This window comes from Athene cunicularia, assembly GCF_003259725.1.
Source record: "Athene cunicularia isolate RWA chromosome 11 unlocalized genomic scaffold, athCun1 chr11_part1, whole genome shotgun sequence".
Lineage (NCBI taxonomy): Eukaryota > Metazoa > Chordata > Aves > Strigiformes > Strigidae > Athene > Athene cunicularia.
In genome coordinates this window covers 1,592,661-1,613,620 of record NW_020799113.1, presented here as the reverse complement: position 1 = coordinate 1,613,620, position 20,960 = coordinate 1,592,661, and the positions used below count along the sequence as shown (strand labels likewise).

Below are 20,960 nucleotides of genomic sequence, written 5' to 3'. Positions count from 1 at the left end.
GAAGCTGGATAGTTTCTATTTAATTAAAAATGTGCATGCACTCAATCAGTAATTTAATTGGGGTAAAAAAAAAAAAAAATTAAAAGATACTGTGATCTGTGTAGCAATAATCATACACGTTTCCCATCATTTAGGTCTGTAAGAACTCCTGACATTTGAAGCTGTCCTACCGAGTTGCCATGGCAACGTGAAAAAAGAAAACATCAGATCTGAAGATTGCAGTTTACAGTTACTGTTCTTCACTACTAGGCCTCAGTTGCTCCAGATTCAGTTTAATTTGCAACCTCACTTAATCTGTCCAACTATACATTGGTGTTTGACAGCCTCTGCCCTAACTTACGTTTATTAATGGATTCCTCTTGCAAGACGCAAGGTTTATGCGGATTTTCACTGAATGTTAAAAGACCATGACATCTAAACTGGACCTTGGGAGAGCAGAAAACAGATTGACTCGATTTTTTTTCTATCTGTTGACTTGTTGCTATTCAACTGTTCAGAAAATATTTTGTCTGTGGGTTAGTATTTGTATATGTATGAGTGTATGTATATATATATATTTATATAGAGAGAAGAGTTATACGACAGGTTTAGCTTTTATAAAATATTCATCTGGAGTGTGCAAGGGACAAAGCAGAATAATACAGCCACAGATGAATTGTAACTATTCTACCAGGGCTAAACCTACTGTATTTGCTGTTTATAGTGTGGCCAGAAGGAGAGAGCCTATTGCAATCACACCGCTACGACAGCCACTTTGTTGACACAAATAACGCAGGCCCAGGGCTCTGCCGTGTCACTTCTTGTACCTCAGGTTCAGCAAACAAGAAATGCAAGTGCCCCTGGCTTGTTTCTGATCTGAACTGCTTTCCTTACGCCCCGACTGGAAGTCATGCCGGGGCAGGAGCACGGCGCCTCGCTGCCCATGTCAGGGAGAAAGCGGGAAGCAGGCAGCTGCGGGTCACGAGTCACAGCCCTGGAGTGCTGGGCCTGGCTTTGCGGGGCTCCAGTCAGCTTCCTTCGTGTCCCTGCAGGTAATTATTTGCCGGGGTGGTTTACAAAATTTCAGTCGTTCGTCAGCTCTGCAGACACAGTGCGGTGGGAAGGTGTCTGCCTCGGAGAAGCTGATTCGAACAGCAAAAAAGCAAAGTATTTCTCCGCAGCACTGGTCTCTCTCTCAGCCTCTATGCAGCTGTCATCACATATGTAAGCGCAAGGAGGAAAACAGATGCCCTAATCTATAAATATACTCACACACACATATATATAGTTTTGAATATATATATACATACATACACACGTACACACGGTTTCCAGTTAAGAGTAACAAGCGCATTTCTTTGTGTGTGTAAACTTACCACACTTGTTTGCAGACATGGAAAAAAAGGGTGTTCGTTATAGATGAATATGAATCCTTTTTTATTCTGTGAGCATGTAAGGTTAAAAAAAAAACAAACAAAAAAAACCCAACAAACAACCAAACCCTTCTAATTGTATCAAGATGATCATCTTGTTAATAAATTGTAAATGATCCATCAAAGCTCACACCAAATTTTTATAAAATTAACACAAAAAGTATACTAGTGACAGACTGTGGCTTTTATTAGAGCTTGCCAGTAACTAGGGTAAGGTAAGTGTCTTAGAATATTTTAATAAACTTGCTTATTTAAAGTTTAAACAAGAAAGCTTCCTTATGCAATAGAACTTTGCAGCTGCATTCTTTAGTTAGCATTTTTACAGTACTTATGGGTCATACTGTATGTTGTCTTTACTACAGTGAGATTATGAGCATATCCTGCCACGCCACATATATGTTTCAATAGTAAAGCTTTTTGGAAGCATTAAAAAGTCCAAACATACATTTAGTTTTCCATAATGCTACACTAGATATTAAATGTGTGTTGGTGGTTAAAAAGTGCTGTACAATAGCTTTTCTCTGACTTCCTGTATTGTACCAAATATGAAACAGGTCTTTTTTATTTTTAATCAAAAGGAGTAATAACCACAGCGACAGAGGAAAAAAAAATAGGTTTTGTTGCGAACTTTCCTAACGTTGTAGATTTCTTGATAAGATACAAGCTGCCTTCAGACAGGAACCTATTTTTCTCTTCCAGCTTAACTCCTGCTGTCCTGACCAAGTACAATCTCCCCCGACCTCGTTTCTCTTGCAGCACGCTCTCGGTGTTTCAATTACCAAAGTGGTACTTTGAGGTCAGTGGGAGCTTTTGCTGGGCAAGGGCTCCAGGAGCGGGCTGAAGGCTGCAGGCGTTTCAGTGGGAAAGTGCCTGATCTCAAACATTAACATGGCCATGCTTCTAAGTTCTCTTTCTCTGCCCATGCCTTGTAACAATCACATGCTGCTGCTTTATCATCAACAATCACGTCTTTTAAAAAAATACAATTTTCAGGCAAATTTGTCAAAAAGAAAAAAAAAAAAAAAATCAACAAATGCGTACCGCGACTGCATTTTCAACGTGTATATTTAATGAATGCATCCAAATGCACCCAGAGATAAACCGCACCCTACGCTTTTGATCTACAAAACCTCTATCTTGAATAAAAGAAATTACAATATCCTCCCCCACAAATACTCTTTTTCTACTTGCTTTCTTCCTCTCTCTATGCAGCAAAACCCACCTCTGGAAAGACACCCATTTGCATTAGTGTCATTTCTATCAAGTACCAGATAAAGCCACCCTTTTCTCCTTTAACCCAAGGCTCACGTAGCATTTGATGGATCATTCCAAGGGCATCCAAAATGAGAAACAAAGAAAAATTTCTTCTGCCTGAAACTACACTAACAATGGGAAGACTGTACCACTTTGTGCCCAAGGACAAGAGATCCTTTTCCTTGGATAATACCGCAACCTTTTGACATGTAGAGAGGTCAGTGTCATGGCTGAAACTGAATCAAGATGCTTCGAAGCCTTCATTCACCATTATCACTTTATTTCTGTACCCAGATTAAAGCCTCTCGGCCTTTACTGTGTGTCTCTAGGCTTCGGATGGAGCTAATCACTGGACTACCTAAGCATGCAAAGAGAAGATCAAGCTGCCATGTTAATGTTTCTCTCTACCTGAGAGCAAACCCTCTTTAACAAGAGATTGTGGCACTTTCTGTAGCGTTATACAAGTGAGGAACCTTATCAAAATCTGAGTTTTCCTACCTGATTGAGATTGTCGGCTCTGGCTCTAAAAATGATGCCCATTGCCTGAAACAAAGGAGCAACAATAATTTATTAGTTTTTCTACAACGAAAATGTAGAGAAGTTAGTTACAAAAGTGGTTGTCATTTTTTTTTTTTTTAATAGTTAATTATGTTTAACCTTTGTTCAGCCAAGCTTGCTGTTTTTATAACATGGCATTTATTTCTACCTAGCTATTTTGGTCACTATAACGTTTATTTCAGTCAATGTTTGTAGACATGTAATGCTGTCTGGAATCAGAAAGGCAGTGAACTTGTTGATTTTCATTCTGCAATGGGCACAAAATGTCTTGTGCAAAAATCATTTCACTTAAGAAGAGTATCTGCTGTTAAAACACAAATCGGGTATAGCAAACAGCGGGAGGAGTTTATTAGCAAGACAAAGGTCTCGTTTGTGGTGTACTTGCTAATTGAACCCTTGTCTGTACACCTCATGTGTGTGCTTTTACACTAAGCCTATGTGCATTTATTAATGTACATTTTGTTCAGTAACTGTAGGTCTGAAGATTAAAACAAAAGGAAACAAGCTGAATTTCCTACTGGGTATCGAGGAAAATTAGGTAAGAGTGGAACACTGGCTAATACACTTTCTGAGCCCTGTTCTCATCGCATATACACTGGTGTAAATCAAAGAGCAATTCCATTACTAGAATTGTTTGAGATTCCGTTAATCATATTTAGATGAAATTTTTCACCTAAACCTCCCAACATATTGCTTTTACTGGTCTGCTGTGAACAGTAAAGCAGCAATATTTGTCACAGGATTGTTGAGTGCTTATATATTATTGAAAGTCTGTCTTTTGTGACATACAGAGAAACCTACAGCTTAGATGCCTCCCACAGATGACTCGCTTCCCTCACCGACCACTTTACCATGTCTCTAAGGCACCCAGCATCATTTGGTTTAGCCTTCATTTGAAGTGGCTGTGGCCCGTAGTCAAATCATTTGTCCTGGTCTCTTGCATAGTCATTTAGGTTAGGGATCACTGCAATAGAAACCTCATTTATTAAATTATGGACTTTACAGTCGGTTTGTAGGGCCCTAGCTTAAGTGTTTTTTCACTACAAAAAAATGAGACATACGTTATATTAACAACTTTTACATCATTCGTCCTTCCTTTGCAAAAACCTCCCGTTTGAAATACTGAGAAAGCTGCCAATCTTCTTCTCAATTGCTACTAATACACTCAGCCACTTGAAACATAGCAGAAGTTTGTACACAAATAGGTTTTTTTTACATCACTGTTTGTCTACAGGCTAACTTTCATTCTGAATGGATTTAATAATGTCTTAGTTAATTAAAAAAAAAAAAAACCCAAACCACAAGATAAATTATATTAAAGTCACATCAACTTGAGAACACCAAGTCTAAGGCAAAACTCTGATCCTATCTTCCCTTTATTACATCTCTAGAAATTGTTGTCCGAGAGATACACTGTCCAATGCTAACAAAAAAAATAACTAAAATAGCAATTATTTTCTTTCAATTAATTCTGTGATCCATAATCTTTAGAATTAACATGCAAAGTACATTAGTAATTATCATTATTCTATTGAAAGCAGAGATAACTGGCTATTTTACTGTGTAAAACACATAACCCATTGACTACACTGTTCTCTTGCCTCACTTCAAGATACACTAGTTGATTTATAGTTGTCCAAATGAAATGAATACACTCGTACACTCTCAGTGGAAAGTTACTATTTGCACAATTGCTATGTGTGTGTATATATGTAGATATATAGAGATATACACATACACATATAAATATATATATATATAATAATATATACAGATGGAGGGAGATCACTACAACATGGGGACTTGGAATAAGCAGTTTAATTCCATGAATTATGAATACATGAGTTAAGGGACAGCATGGGTTACATATGCCAAACCAGTCCGATTTAGAGAACAGAAAAAAGGCAGAAAAACTCACACTAAAACCCAGGCTTATCCCAACTCTCATGTTGTATTTACGCTACCTTTAGCTGTCCCCTCTTAACACAATTATATTATTTGAAGATACACATAATCTTCTACTGACCTATTTTTAGTTGTCTATGTATCAGCAGGTCACCAGTAGTGGAAAGGGAAGGGTTTATAGCCAGAATTCTGCGTTACTGTGCTTTCAGTGGGACAGCTCTTTGGGAAAGTTTCATCCACCCTCTGAACGTCGCACTCCTCCTCCGCATCAGCCAATGATTGTATTCGATGACTTGGGGTTAAAATGATAGTCTAAAGCCTGTGTATGTAGGTGCCCACACCCTGCCTGGGACTGGGGAATAAGAGAACGTCTGGTGGACTGTGATGGTGAATTCGGTACAAACAAGCTGTGTTGTTACTGCCATTTCAGCCAGAACCCTCCTGGAAAATCATATTTATCCCATAACAAACTCTGTTTCTCTAAGTTACCACTAAGATTTTATTTTTTTTTTTTAATGATTTTCTTTCTTTTTTTAAAGTTCAAGCAAGGAGGAAAATTTTTTGTTTGATTTTAAAGATACTTAATTCAGCTACTTTTCCAGTCAATCGTTCCTTTGGGCCCTAGTTGCTGAATTGCTTGCTGTTTCTGAGGTGTAAATAAACGTTTTGATTTATGACGTGGTTGCAAAGAAACTTGTAATTTATTTGTGAAATGCTCAAATAAAGGATGTATGGGCTTTTACCTTTTGTCTGGGCGTAGACCTTCCTGATGCAATACAGCAGGAATGGAGGACTACAAAATGACCTTGAGACTGCCAAAGGGCTGGAGTGGCCTGTGCTAAACACAAGAAACTCCCACACTGCTCTAAGTAAGAGAGATAAATTGCAGCCTCTGTCACATGCCATGGTTATAGAATGAGAATCTGGAGGTTAGAAAGGTAAATAAGGTTTGACCACACAAGAAAGCAGTAGCAGATTAATCAGCATCCATTCGGGTAACAGCAGTGATTTGCCTTCTAAAGCCACGCTTTCATTACTAAGAGTTGCCTTGAGCCAAACCCGGGTCAGGTGTCGCTAGGCTGGACCGCGTGCGGGAGCTTTAATGGATTTTTGTTCCGTTTTCTTTCTGCTTCACCTGGCCACCTTCCCCACCTACTGCCACCATATCGGCTGCTATCGACCAGACAGCCGCAGCAAGAGAACACTGTAAACAGTGCAGAAAGGCAGAACAAACCGTCAGTCGGTGAGGGCCACCGTGGGATGCTGCAGGAGTGCGTTCCTGTCTCTGCCAGCAGGTTTTAACAGCCATCCTCCGCAGTCGTGTCTGATGTGCCCCCTCCCTGTGCTTACCTGCTGGGGAAGCGTTGCCACGCGGATGTGTATGCAGGTGTGCTCTAACTCCGAGCCCTGATTCAGAAAAACCTCGTGCCGAAATTTAGAGCCCTTTCTGCCTTCAGGCCCTAACTGCTCTGGGCCGGATTGCCCCAAAGGCTTTGCACTGCTTTAATGCCCTTCTGTACCAGCAACTGCAGAGCTTAGCACTTTAGCATGCTGGGCTTAAGGTTTGTAAAATAGAATTTTCTTTTTTCACTGAGGAGTTTTCATAATCTGTGATTATGACGGGAAAGGAATTGGGATGTGCTTTCCTCTGCTGCCAGCTGCTCCCAGACATTGCAGAAGGGCCCAGTAGGTGAAACCAATAATAATTCTGGCCCAGAATCCAGGGCAGCAAAAGGAACAGCAGGCTAGGCAGAGTGAAAATCCTGCAGGAAAATTGTACTGCAGCACTATGGCATTATTGCTTCTCTAGCAGGGAATTCTTTTTCCAGCACAAAGCTAGAGCCTGTTGGCTTTCTGGAATTTCTGAAGTTCCTGGGAGTTGTTTTTTAGCTCTTCTAGGAAGTTATCTAAACTGACAGCGACACATAAAGATAGAATATCCCTGAAAATAGCCTTTTACTACAGCTGAGAGTAGAGGAAGCTGGGGAGGGAGGGCAGTACTTGGAGGAAACATTTGAGTACAAGCCACAGCAGCTTGCTTTCACCAAGACCCACCTCCAGCTTTTGCCTATTATCAATGCTTTGAGACTCTGAATCTAAAGGAGGCTCTTTTTAGTGTGATCCGTAATAAGTAGAGGATGAAAGAGTCTATGTGGACCTTGTGGTGTAATTCAGCAAAAGGTCATTACCTGAAAGCCACAGCAAAAAAAGTGTCTTCTGGTTTGGTCTCAGTTGAGATCATTGTCCTAAACTAATGCTGTGCCTTGTACCTTAAAAGAGGTGTTTGAAACAGTACAAAGTTAAATCATAAGCAAGGAAACGTTAACAGAGAGAGAAAATGCTGAATGGTTTTTAGCCAGGTAGAAGTTTTCCGTTGCCCTTTCAACCTTTCTCTGTCTCATCTAATGCCACAGTTCTGGATTGCAGTCTACTGGTACTCAGTAACTTTGCACACTTCAGTTACATTTTTTTCTCCAGCAACAGTAAATCAGAACAGTCCCTTCTGGCTCCAGTACAACCTTCTTACCTTCAGAAACAAAGCCAGGGTCATTGCTCCTGCTATTGGGATGCTCTTCCCCAGCCGCCACGCCTCTGGCCGGACTCTACTCCTCCACCTTGCTGACCTCCGCTGCCCCTGCGGTTACAGCAGCAAGTAAGTTACTCTAGTCCGGTACACTTCAACATTATAGGACAGTATATATATAATTCCTTATGACTCATTTTGCCACTCACTGTTTCCACGTGCAGTTGTGGGATACTCACCATCATTGTTGTGGCTGGATGTACTTTTTACAACTAACTGTCCAAAACGAGAAAAGCAAAAGTGTTGACACTACTTGTTTACTGCAAGGCAAGCTGAAAAGTCAGAATGTAATATACAGGTGGGCACTTACAATTAATGAATTGCTTGCGATGCATTTCCAATACTGGGGTAATTGATTTTTGAAGGGGCATATTCAGAAACAGCTTTTTGTGGTACATTTAAAGAAAAAAAAACCAAAACAAACCACAACCAAAACTCTCACTGTTGTCTTTTCAAACTGACCATATGATATTTTAACAGAGGATAGTGGAACACATGTAGACAGTATATATGGACTGGGTTAAATCTTCATGTCACTAACAGGTTTTTAAAATTTTCGCTTTCAGAAATGTGTCCATTGTTGTTTACACCTCTTATCTTGCTCCATACCAGCAGCCGCATAGTAACAAATCTTATACTGGGCTAATTTTGCCATTCCGGTTATCTTGCCACCTTCACCCTTGCTGTAACAATTGATCTGCTGAGGACAGTGGTAAGATACCAAGTTTAGCCTGCACTTGGAAATGACAGCAAATCAAATAGTGCCTCTTTGTATACAAATAAATAAATAATCACATCAGCTCTGCCTTTTTTTTTTTTTTTTTTTTTTTTTTTTTTTTTTTTTTTTTTTGTGCTATTTGATCAGCTGCAGTAAAGCAACAGTGCTGTAAAACACCTTCCATAAAACGGGGATTATAACCTGCCTCGGGGTTAGAGCATGTATTGTTGATTTGGCTCGTACCAAGGGAGTTGGCCTTTGGTGGGATTTGAACACCTAATTCCCACTGGCATCACTCAAAAGCCAGAAGTCGAAGAGCTGAAACTTCCCCACGACGACCAGCTAATGAAATAATTATATAACTATAAATTATTTAATTTTTTTTTAAAGTCATCATGAGCTAATATACACTGAAATGTTTCCTGTATCTCCAAGGTAACTTAATTGTCATCATCTTTCATACTGAGCAAAACCAGTAAAACCTCTAGAGAACAGGTGCCCCAATTAACAGATATACTTTCATATACTGGATTGCCAAAAAGGAAAAGAACAAGATCAGGGATGCTCAATTCACATGGGGATCGTAGCAAACGAGACAGAGTCCACAGATAAAGCAAAGCAGAAACAATACACTGCAGTAATTAGAATAACCCTTCTTACAAGACAGTAAGTCTGAAAGAAAAATGTAGACTTTTTGGTGCAATAAAATTCACATGTGCAAGCCATGACTATTAACTGTATCACGTAAGAACTAGACCAGTGGTGGAGAGCCCAGTCATGGTGCCTGGCAAGTTTCACCATTGTTACTGATGGCAAGATGGCATTAATCCATAGGAAAATGCCTTGCTCCTGAATCCTGTGCAGAGAAGACAAAACGATAATGGCTCTAGAGAGAAATCCTTTGAGCTGGGCAAACCCCCCTACATCCTCAGCCCTGTCGAGGGCTTAGTGCGGCTGCTTGCCATCGCGCTGGCAGAGCTGACGGCAGGACTTTGAGCTCTCTGTACCTGTCAAGCTGTGTTCTCTTGTGTCTTCAGTCCCATCAGACCGGAAAGCGCCCTCTTTTCACTGTTTCAGCAATAGGGACAGAACTGCAATATGTGGAAACAGAGGAACAGTCAGAGGGCAGAGTTCAAAACTCCCCTGGTGTAGCTGGTGACACCCTCCTGCCAGCGCAGCCACCTCAGCGTGACGACCACAGAGCTGGGGTGCAGAGGCACCTCATGCCAATACCTCAGGCAGGCACCGGCCTGAGAGCTGAACCCTTCCCAGAGGAGGGGCCGCCACCTCGGCCACCCAGACACAGGGCTGCGGAGCTTGGGCATCCCTGCGGGAACACGGCAGCCGAGCAAGTGTCAGACCGTGCCCCGGACTCCTGCCAGACATCCCACCTTTGTCAGTCCCGATGCACACGGCAGCCCCCCCGTACTGCTGGGCTGCCAGTCAGCGTTTGTACGAGCTGAGCAGACACCCCCCCAGCAAATGAAACAACGGGGCTGCACCGAAAGGGGCTGTTGGTTGGTTGGTTCTCCCGCCCCTGCTTTTCTCACTCAGCTAAGACAGTTCTCATCGTCTGGTTTCTGTGCCATTGACATCCAGTCATCATTCTTGCACTGATGCTCTAGCTTGGCACCTTATTAAAGAGCCATCAGGGCTCCCTCTTTTATCAGTTCTGTGATAAACCTACTTTTAATTGTGGTTGTCTGTCATCATTTACACAAATTGTGGGCTGCAGTACTTCCTCACACTCAATTTCTGTTCCTTGGCACTGTGTACTTTGTTCTTTAGCAAATCAGCACCGAGTACCTGAAGCTAATGAAAATGTGTGCTGTACACAACTCTGTCTTCTGGGGTTGAGTGGATGCAGTCCAAGGCTTGCTTTCTTCAGATCTTTCTTTCTTCAATTTAAAAAAAAAAAAAAATGTCTTATTGCAATTGCAGCTCTTCTTCGTCTCTTATCCTGCTTAGGCTACATAAGAGAGGGAGGCAATACATGCATTTAAAGGCCGTTATTTAGTGAAGGTATAACTCACCTGTAACAAGGATAGATGTAATAGATTTATTGTTCAAATCAAAATACTAAAACGTGTGTGTGTGTGTGTGTGTAAATATAAGCAGCTAAGGTGACGAGTTTCATTATCACACACACAAAATAATGCGCTATTTTTTAAAATTGATTATTAAACAGTGAATACTCATTAAAAACTCACTTCATTGGGAAAAAAAAAATACTACAATGCAATTAAACTGTGCTACAGACTAATTAATATGGGAATTGGGGCAATTCAAATACCTTTAAGGAGATGACAGAGGGGACAGTAGGCAGCATGGACTTGTACCAGTCGTCTTCATTAGCCTAGCAGATGGGTTTTCTGCTACTTTAGGGTTTTATTGAGTATTCTGGTTTTTGGTTTTAGTTTCAAAGGAAATCTGGGGGGGGGGAATGTTTTCTAATGTGGGTCTTCACAAAGTCTGGGAAAACACTCCTTTAAAAAAAAAAATAATATATTACTTACCCCCATAACACAGTCAACTCTCACTTTGTTTCTGTAGAGACCCACTCTTGGCGCTCTGCATCTTTCCTATACACAAATAAATAAGACTTAATAATATAAAATTCTCAGCCCCCTTAGCTCCTCAGTCATGTAGCATCTTTTCCCTACGGGAGATCCCCGTTAGTTTGTTCTTGCTAAAGGCCACTGTGTCAGGAACCGTTCTTACAAGCTGTCCAATTCCTTGTGAGTCAGAAGACATTTACCACTTATAAACCACAATTTCATGAAAAGTATTTTTCTGTCTTTCCCATAATTAGGATGAAAGAAGGATGCCAAATCTCTAAGGAAACACCACTGAAGGAGACTGCTACCTTTTTTTTTTTTTTTTTTAAGAACTCAATCCAAACGTTACCCTGTTTAGAAGGATGTCACACAAGTCAAGACTGAAAATTGGCCACTCACTTTTGATAGTACTAGCACCGCACAAACAGTTACGTTGCAGAGGGCGCTGTTGCAGAGATTTGCTAAAAATAGTTGTTTACACCCAAACACAGGATGGGCTTGAGACTAAAAGCCAAAGGGAAGTTTGATAATGCTGTTGGTGCTTATGAGCTGTTTCTCTGGAAGTCTGAGCCTTGTTACGTGTCTTGGTGGGAACTTCACAGGCCAACCTACTCTAATTTCTGCCCTTTGGAGGTCTGTCTCGCACTACATAACACAACTTTCCTGTTCCAACCAGAAGCAAAGCACAGGTCTAAGATGTTCTCGGCATCTGATGTTTGACCGACCTAAGATTTTGGAAGTCCAGTTGGCTGACCGTCGCTTTACACCTCGCATGCATTAATACAACTGGTGCATTTACACCAAAGTATAAGACTATAAATCAGATCAGTTTTCATTCACTAGTATGTTCCTCCCAGTTTGTAGAATTGTAAATTACTCTGCAGGATGACAAACACTGATCTGACTGTCAGATCCCTGTGTTATGAAGCAAAACCCATTCATGGATTCTCATTCGAGTGAGATGTCACTGGCCTAACACAACAGACTTCTTTCAAGCCCTCCCTTGTATTTCATTCTGTTATTTCTCTGTTAATAAATAAATAAAATCCCCATTGGTTCTTGGCTATAAAAGATGAAAGAACTCTTTTTTTTTCATGTCAACATTCTGGAGTGCTGATGGAGTCTGGCAACAGTTTAATCCTGGCTCAGAATTCTCTTCTGTTTTCCTTATTAGCATTTCGCTTGGCTGTCCCTGCCAAAGTCTCCTGGACATTTCTGAACTCAGTGAATTGTTGCAAGTATTGCAACAACCAAGTGTGAAATGAACTGCATGGAAACTCCTGGGAACCTGTTAGCAGTGTATTAACAATAACCTGAAGTTCACAGGAAACAACAGGCACCTGTTCAATGGGGAACATGTTCTTAAATTGACACTCAATTATCACTGCATATTTTAACATCATTCTTGCACCTTATCTAAGGCCCACCATGAGCCTCGAAAGCCTGTTTACTAATTTAAAACCAGTCTTTACAAACCAAGACAAAAATGAGAAGATGAAGAACTGGAGTATACAAATAACTTTGCATTTTAAAAGGATTCTAGAAAAAAAAAATCTCTGTTGTTTGTTGCAATTCTGATGTATTTAATGTGAATTGAGATGACAATTTATATAAAATAGGTGCTTAATCTCAGTAATTACCTCTAAGGTATTATAATCATGTAAGACAGTTTTGCCTTTTTTTAAAAAAAAAAAAACAAAACAAAACAAAAAAAAACCCCACAAAACAAAAACAAAACACCGAACAAAGGAAATGGTAAATAGTACTCCAGAAAACCTTTCTTCAAAGAGGGGAGTATCTTAAGCATTTAATAATTATAGTCAACATTTTTAGACTAGGATGTTAAAACTTAATGTCTAAAAGTATTTTTTAAATGTTTTAAACCATTACTTGCATTATAAATAAAGTTGTATTAACAACAGCCTGCCATAAAATTAAAAGGCGTCTATATTCTTTTTAGTGGCCCAGGAATGATGTGCAGCCCTTAAAAAACAAACAAAAAAAAAAAATACAAACAAGAAACAAACAAAAAAAAACAAACCCACAAAAAAAAAAAAAAAAAACAAAACCAAAAAAAACACACAGCTCTTGATCATATGTACAATCAGGAGCTCTGAAGGAACACACCTTCGGGATTTCTCCCACCTGGAGAAGTTTCCTGCGCTCATCGGGAGCTGGGACAAGGTCCGTGAGGTGGCCACTTTTACATTCTCCTTCCCACGACCTGCACAGCCCTGCAGCCATCCGGGAAGGCAGCGGATCGTCTCTGTAAGGAGACACTCGAGGTGTTCTCAAACAGAAGGAGGAATTACACTGAAACACAGCAGCCCCTCCAGCCTGCAAAGTCTGTCGATGGCTCCCAGGAGACCCAGGTGTAGTGCGGCTGCGGACAAGTCTACACAGCGAGCGGTTTATTAACATCCGAGTAAATCAATCAGCCAGAGAGTTGTTCATTCTTTATAGCCCATGGGTCTATCACTTGTGCAAGTCTTATCTGGCTACAGACTCGGTTTTTCTTCCTGTCCACTTGATGGCTTTGTCACTCAACCTCAGCTGGCTTTTGCAGAGCTCATCTATACTTTTGATAATTCCTCCAGCCTCATCCAAACTGCCTCGGAATAATGGTTAATGATTAATGTCCTATTAACCATGGTCTTACTCCTGAATATTTAACTACTTTGACAGTAGGTGGTGTATTTCCATTTTATGATAACAGTAGACAAATTTAACATCCGGACTGAATCTAGAAGCATCAAGATTGACGTGTCTTTCTAGTCACAAACAGCTGGACCTAATTTTAAATCCTACTCTTCACATCCTTCAGGACTGGGACACAAAATTATTTCAAGTAATAAGCATTTTTAAAGGGGAGGCGAGAGAGATAATTTGCCACCACATGACTGAGTGTATAAAATTGAATACTTGATAGTGGAATTATTATTTCTTGCACGTTACACAGAATAATCTGTGTCTGAAAATATTTACAGAAATTGCTCAAATAGCAATTGAGAGGTATGCACACACACCCCCCATATATAAATATATATACGCCATATACATATGGTTTATTTCAAATTAAGCTTCTAAGAAACAAGCAAAAAAGACAGATAATGGATCCAGGCAATTTGCCTCATAAACAGGCAGGTTAAATTATAAATATGTGTTATTCTTTATCATGCCTCAAAATATTATGGAAAATAACATCCAAGCTATTACTCAGTATGTTTTCTCCTAGTCTAAGAAAAAAACTGTATCATTGTATTAACAAAGCAAGAAATGATGAAATTGCATTTACGTAAGAGACTTTCTTCCATCACAGATAGAAACAGTTTTTAGCAGGGAGCTGTTATGGCTATCAACCATTAGAACAATCTAGAAGAGTTCTCCTCTGCTGATGTTAGGCCTTAGGCACGGCGGTTGCATGTACAAGCATGATCATATGTGAGACAGAAGAAATCTTTTTCCCTGTGCTTCTGAGGGGGAGATTTTTTAATAAAATACTCCTTCATCTCTGTCAGCTTACACTTACCCACACGTAACAGTGAACGTTTGCAGATACCACATTCTGTATAACATGATAGGAAATTCTGGCTGACACATATAATAAACCTGAAATAGTTTTAAGGACATGATTTTCATCTTGTAAGAAATGTAAGGGACTGTATGATGGAGTGCCACTAGTCCCACAACAAAGACATCTTTCCTTCAATAATGACTGTCAGGGTGTAACTTGGAACCTAAAGGCTAAAACTATGTCATACACTCACAGAATGGTTTGGGTTGGAAAGGACCTTAAAGACCATCTAGTCCCAACCCCCTGCCCTGGGCAGGGCCACCTTCCACTAGCCCAGGTTGCCCAAAGCCCCGTCCAACCTGGCCTTGAACCCTGCCAGGGAGGGGGCAGCCACAGCTGCTCTGGGCAACCTCTGCCAGGGCCTCACCCCCCTCACGGGGAAGAATTTCTTCCTTATATCTCACCTAAATCTCCCCTCTGTCAGTTTAAAACCTTTACCCCTCATTGTATCCCTGCACTCCCCGATGCAGAGTCCCTCCCCATCTTTCCTGTAGCCCCGTTTAGGTATCAGAAGGCCACCCTAAGGTCTCCCCTTATGTTCGTAAGGGACTTCTATTCTGCAGGGCACAGCAAAGATCTAGAAACACATACACCAATAGGTTGCACATTTTTCCCCAATACATTCCTCTTTGATTTTTCTTCCACTATTCTTTCTAGACGTCCCCCTCCACCCCCCAAGTGACACTGACAATTCTTTTCTGCTTTCTTGTTAGCATTTTGGGTACATATTTTCTTTTGAATCTGCACTCAATCAAGTCACGCTGACACCAACACCAGATTTATGAGGGGAAAGTGTCTTCGCTTTACTGCTAGTTACCATTAGTTGCCGTTGTTTCCTGTGTTAAATAACTTGTATTATCATCCCTGCCTTGCAGCATGCTTGATCTCTTACCTCCATTACTCATCCTCTGTTAACTTCTACCTCTACCTCATTTCTGGCTTATGTCTTTGATGGACCAAGTGATTATTTTTCAGTCAATGACCCAATTTACACAAAGTAAAATGTCCCCAAATCCATTCATGATTGCCTTCATTTCAAATAGCTTAATCTGTCACTTCCGGATGGTGTTTTCTAATGGAGCATCTAATTTTCTCCTTTCTCTCCCTTCTTTGCACTCACATCAGTTGCAATCTAACAATGAATGAGATAGATTGATTAGACGGTTGAGTTACGCACGAAACAGTCCTAACTGGAAAAACATTTAATGGTAGTTAAATATTATAGTGTTGTATATACTACCTGAAAAATGATCATGACTAACACGCCAGTCAGAGCCCCTTGAAAACGCCTTTCTGGGCAGAATTGTGCAGGTTTCCTGACATACGTTTTGTCATGCCAGCTCTAATTAAGCCTGTCTAATTACTTCTCTTACAAGGGTTTCAGGTCGAGTATATAAATTCTTGAGGACATTCTCTGCTGTAGGTGTAGAAATGTCCTGTAGAACAGTAGAGAGAAAAAGTCTGTAGAGAAAGTTAATACTTTTTATTAGACCATATGACATAACTGGGAAAACAGACAAGCTTTTGGACACATAAGACCTTCGCTACATACCAGTGAAGAATGATTTTACTGTATATCCAAAAGAATGTCCATTATTTTCTTACTCACCTGTCTCAGCTGGTCAGATAAAAGTATTATAAAACCCTTCCTGTCTCACATCCTTCTATCTTTGAAACCACTGCTACATCTAAAGCATTTTTAATGAAGAAAAGTCGCTATCTGATGAACAGAATTCTCTTTGGTTGGGGCTGTTTGAGGCAAACTGAAAAAGAACCAAAGGAAATTAAATAGCTTCTACCCACATATCATCTTGCCCTGGGAAATCTTTAAATTTTTTTTGCCCAATGGATCAGCTCCAGCAAGCAGTGTCTCCCCCAAATTGCCATAAATTGCTGATGAAGGCGCACCGCTGTGAGATGCTAGACGGTCGGTGCTAGATGCTTATATTGTCCCAGGGAAAAAAAAAATGCAGTGTTTATTTTCTCACTTTGAAGGACCTTCTCCTACATCCACTGGGTATCTTTTATACTGTTTGATCTATAGGTAGGCTATGAGGACGCCTGCTCTTGCTCAGCCTTGCCAAGAATTAAGGCCTTCCAGGCATGTATTTTTTTAAAAAAATAAGAAAACAAAACAAAACAAAAAAATCAGAACATTGTCAGTGCTTGAGGAATTTTAACCTAGAAAGAGGTGTCAGCTATAGAATGCAGCAGCTGAGAATTATCTGTCCTTACTGCAAGTTTGGACTCGGGTATATAATTGCCATGAAAATATGACATCACTTTCCATGGATCTGCACGAGAATTATCCTCTATGGAAGTGCAAGTGGTATTGAGTTTGAGGTACAAATTATCAAGAATAAGCTTATTACCTTTTACTTGCTATTATTATCTTTTACTTGCTATTGTTCACGGTACTGCTGCCACCATGCTTCCCTGCAAATCACACCAAGTCTAGAATTTTGATTTGCATTTATTTGATCAGTCGAACTGGTCAAACCAGGGTTAAAAGTACAGTACTTAACGTAAGAAATATGGGGACGAGGAAGCAAGGTCCAAAATAAATTCCACTTTGTAAATTCACATGCTAATTTAAATTGGGGAAAAAGGCCATAACCCTATTCTCAAGGGTTCAATTAGGAACAAGATTAGGCTGCAGGTAGAATTTAATTACCACATGGCTTTAAATGGTTATTGCTTGAAAGCCTGATGCCAGAATCACAGTCAAGTTCTTACTTTATACTAAAAAAAAAAAAAAAACCAAAAAAAAAAAACACAAACCACCCACACCCAATCAAAAACTGAAACGCCTCCAAAAAAACACGAACACACACACACAAAAAAAAAACCCACCACCCCCCCCCACAAAGGACCACAGTAATGCCTGTAAAGTGCATACATTTAGTAGTAAAAGGCTTTTGCTGTACGTAGTTACTATAATTTAGTCTGTGTCATGACTTGAATGTGGCCATTGTAGCTGTTTTGCTGTGGCCTTGGCTTTTCTAATTTAAATACCTTTGTTGGAACTTTAATTTGTTGGGGAAAAACAGAATATCTGCAAAACACACAGTATTTTGATCAAACAACAGCTAAAGCTTTCCAAGTTCTAATCATATCCAGCATTTGTGTTCTTTTTGTTTTAAGTGTAAAAAACGCAATGAAATAATTCCATAAACTTAAAGCTTGATGAAAGTGGCAATTAAAAAGGAATCGATCTGATACATCCTGCTCCTCCCATTACCACGCTCTGTAAAATGTAAATCTCTATCTCCATTGCTAAAGCTTTCATTTCCCATCTTGATTAGGCAAATATTGAAAACAATAATCATTTTTCACTAAAGTGAGCCTTTAATATGGAGTAGAAAGAGTGCACTATGGATATTACATTTTCCACAGAAGACTGGCTTTCACATTAGTGTTTGCTATTAGCATATTTCATGTCACTCCATCATACTGTCTTTCACTCAAATCCTACATTTGTTGGAGCAGATGGAAAGTTAGTTTAAATTAATTGAAAGCATGCTGTGCACAGCTTGTGGTACCAAGAACACACAGAGAAGAAAGGAAGATACATCAATTTCCTTTCTAACATACCTATAACTCTGAGAAGAGATCTTTTAAGATATCATCAAGATATTATACTGCTTTTTTTCTTTTTTTTTTTTTGAGAAAGCTATATTGCTTTGATTTTAACAAGAGGAGCGTAGTGAAATTGGCTGGATACACATCATTCGAAAAATATATTCTGCTTGGGTTAGAATGTAATAAAATGACACAGAGAAAGCTAGCACTTACTGGTTTGTTTCTCTAGTCTTATCTACAGTTCTTAGAAATATTAATGAGTTTGAGAGCTAATTACCTCATCACCTATTTTAGTTAATGCTACTTCCTGTATCTGGATCTTCAGCTTTTCTTCTCTCATCACTGAAAATCCAGTTGTCTTCTCTGTTCTCTGAACCAACAGCCAAATATGTTAACTAATGCCTGCTTTATTTGTTTACCTGAGACCAAGAGGAGCAAACTCATCTGCTTCTTAAGAGTGATCAGTATGTGGCCATTCCTCAGAACTTTTACAGGTAAAAGCGGCTTCAAAACTATCACAGTATACTGATGAAGGAATAATGGAAATGTTTACTGATTTATTAATTTGGTCCCTTTTTTAAAAAAACAAAAAGCAAAAACCAAAAACAACAACAACAAAAAAACACACAAAAAAAACCAAAACCAACCACAACAACAACAACAAAAAAAAAATCCCACCAACCTTAATATTCCAAGTCTTTGTTTCATAGCTGTGTAAAAAGTGAGGGCAGGAGGGAGCAGGTATTGTGTTTGTGTGCTACGTTCTGCCGGAGAGGCTGCAGTGGGGCGGATGGAGGAAGGCTTTGTGCTTACACCTGTGTGGCCCAGGCCAAGGTGAGACCCTCTGTCGTGAATGGGAGTTGTTACATCTTGTAAAGCAACTGGAAGCGCACAAATCGGTGAGGAAAAGCAGATCCTGGAGTTCAGCATGGAAAAACGGGCAGAAAACGAGAAACCAGCAACACAAGTCTGTTGATCTTGGTAGGGAGCAGGTGGAGAGTCAAGCTTTGGAAGTTACGGAAAGAAGAAAGCGGCATGTCCCAGAGGGACTTAAAGTAGAACTTGCTGTAAACAAGTAATGCGCTGAAATCTGTGGAACTGAGAAAGACCTCAAGGGTCCCAAAGAAAAATGGTGAGAGATCTGTCGTTTGAATCCGTCTTGATGAGTTTTCTGTTTCGAATGTTGCTCAGTTCTGGTTTGCGTTCAGATAAAAGCTGGCTTTTGAGTTTTAGATTGCTTTTGCTAACCTTGTGTCTCTTTCTTACACACCTCATCTTTTCGGTGTCTCAACACTGGCTACACTTTCCTTTTCTTCTAAAAAAAAAAAAAAAAAAAAAAAAAAAAAAAAAAAAAAAAGTCAAAAGGAAATAAGAGGGAGGAAATCATTAATTTGCTCTTTCAGTCTTGAAAAACTCCAAGGCTGAAGTGGAATAAAATTAAAACAATACATTTTCAGTTTAGAAAAGTCACGAATTTCTGTGGAAAAGTTGCAAGAAATCAAATACACCCCACCTTTTGCGCATTAGTAAAGTTATTTCACATTTACCTTTGGGAGAAAGGTTATTTTATACTGAGGTATTTCTCCCCTCTCCATTCTGACTGTAAATGTTGAACCTGTGTTGTCAGGGGTCTGTCTTCTGCTAGTCACTGAACACACTTGACCGTCTCTAACCCTTGACGATCAAATACGACTCGAACAACTGCAAATGAAAAAGATAAAATAATGCGAACCTTTCCCAATCCTACCTGTCTGGCTTCATCTTCCTTCTTTCCAGAGAGCCTTCTGATACTGCAGCTGAGTCTATCTTCCTTTTTTTGTGATCTGATGACAACATTTACCTTTCACAAATGTTTACTTCTTGTATATAGAGATATCCCTGAATTTCAATTGTATTTTTATAAGACTTTACAATTTTTTAGCCTCATTTTCTTTATTTCTTCCACTGCTATGCCTATATCTCCTTGCTATTCCCAGGACTTTAATTTAAATTCTTTCCTTATTATTTTTATCCGTTTTCAGTTTTGCCCTTTAAACCCTGGTGCCTGCACAATTTTCTTTTCCCTTTTTTTCTACATTGTACAGATTCTTTATGATCACCCGAGCCAGAATTTCTTCCTCTGTTTTTAAACAGCCTTATCCCAACCTGTATCACAAGTCTTTCCTTGTCCTATTTAATTCACAGTAAAATTATGCTTCTTCTTGCACGCCAACTCGATTCATAAGTTGCATAAACATCATGCAAGGAGAAATTTGGCTTGGAGATCATAACTTCTCTTGGGCACATGACAGGTGTCTTGGTTCATATTAATAAAACTTTGGAAATTCAGAGGATTGTACAGGTAATCGTTGTTTGATTAATAATTTACAATACCAACAGGACGGAAATGAAAATTGGAGAATGACAATCTCAAAGCAGCTGTATGCCTGTCAAATATGCAAATTTTTTACCCTTTTTCGTTTGTTTGGGCACTGCTTAACCCCATGCTGAGTTGCCTTTCTAGAACAAAACCCCTACACAACATTCATGAATAATTAGATAGTCATAAAGAAACAAGGAAGGAGTGAGAATTAACTTCCCACCTCCTAGAGTCACTTGAAGATTAATTTGCCTAAAAACTAATTAGCTGACATACCACAAGTACAGAACCCCAAATGAAAAAAAAAAAAAAAAAAAAAAGACAAAAAACCCAAACCTTAAAACAGAATTTTCCATCTCTGAATTTATATACAAGCAAGTTTAGTGCTTCTGGAAAAAGCTACTAGATTAAATCCCAAAAGAGTGATTTTTTTTTTTTTTTTTTTTTTTTTTTAAA

At 39.5% G+C, this 20,960-nt stretch overlaps 1 protein-coding gene across 1 annotated transcript in view; it reads left to right on the top strand.

Annotated features, from left to right (window-relative positions):
- Positions 1-2,554, top strand: part of CDH13 (cadherin 13) — a 518,101-nt gene extending 515,547 nt beyond the window's left edge. The window contains exon 14 of the mRNA XM_026856742.1: positions 135-2,554. Coding sequence (XP_026712543.1) covers positions 135-142 — 8 coding nt within the window. The 3' untranslated portion in view covers positions 143-2,554. The remainder of the gene's footprint in view (positions 1-134) is intronic.
- The last annotated feature ends 18,406 nt before the right edge of the window (positions 2,555-20,960 follow it).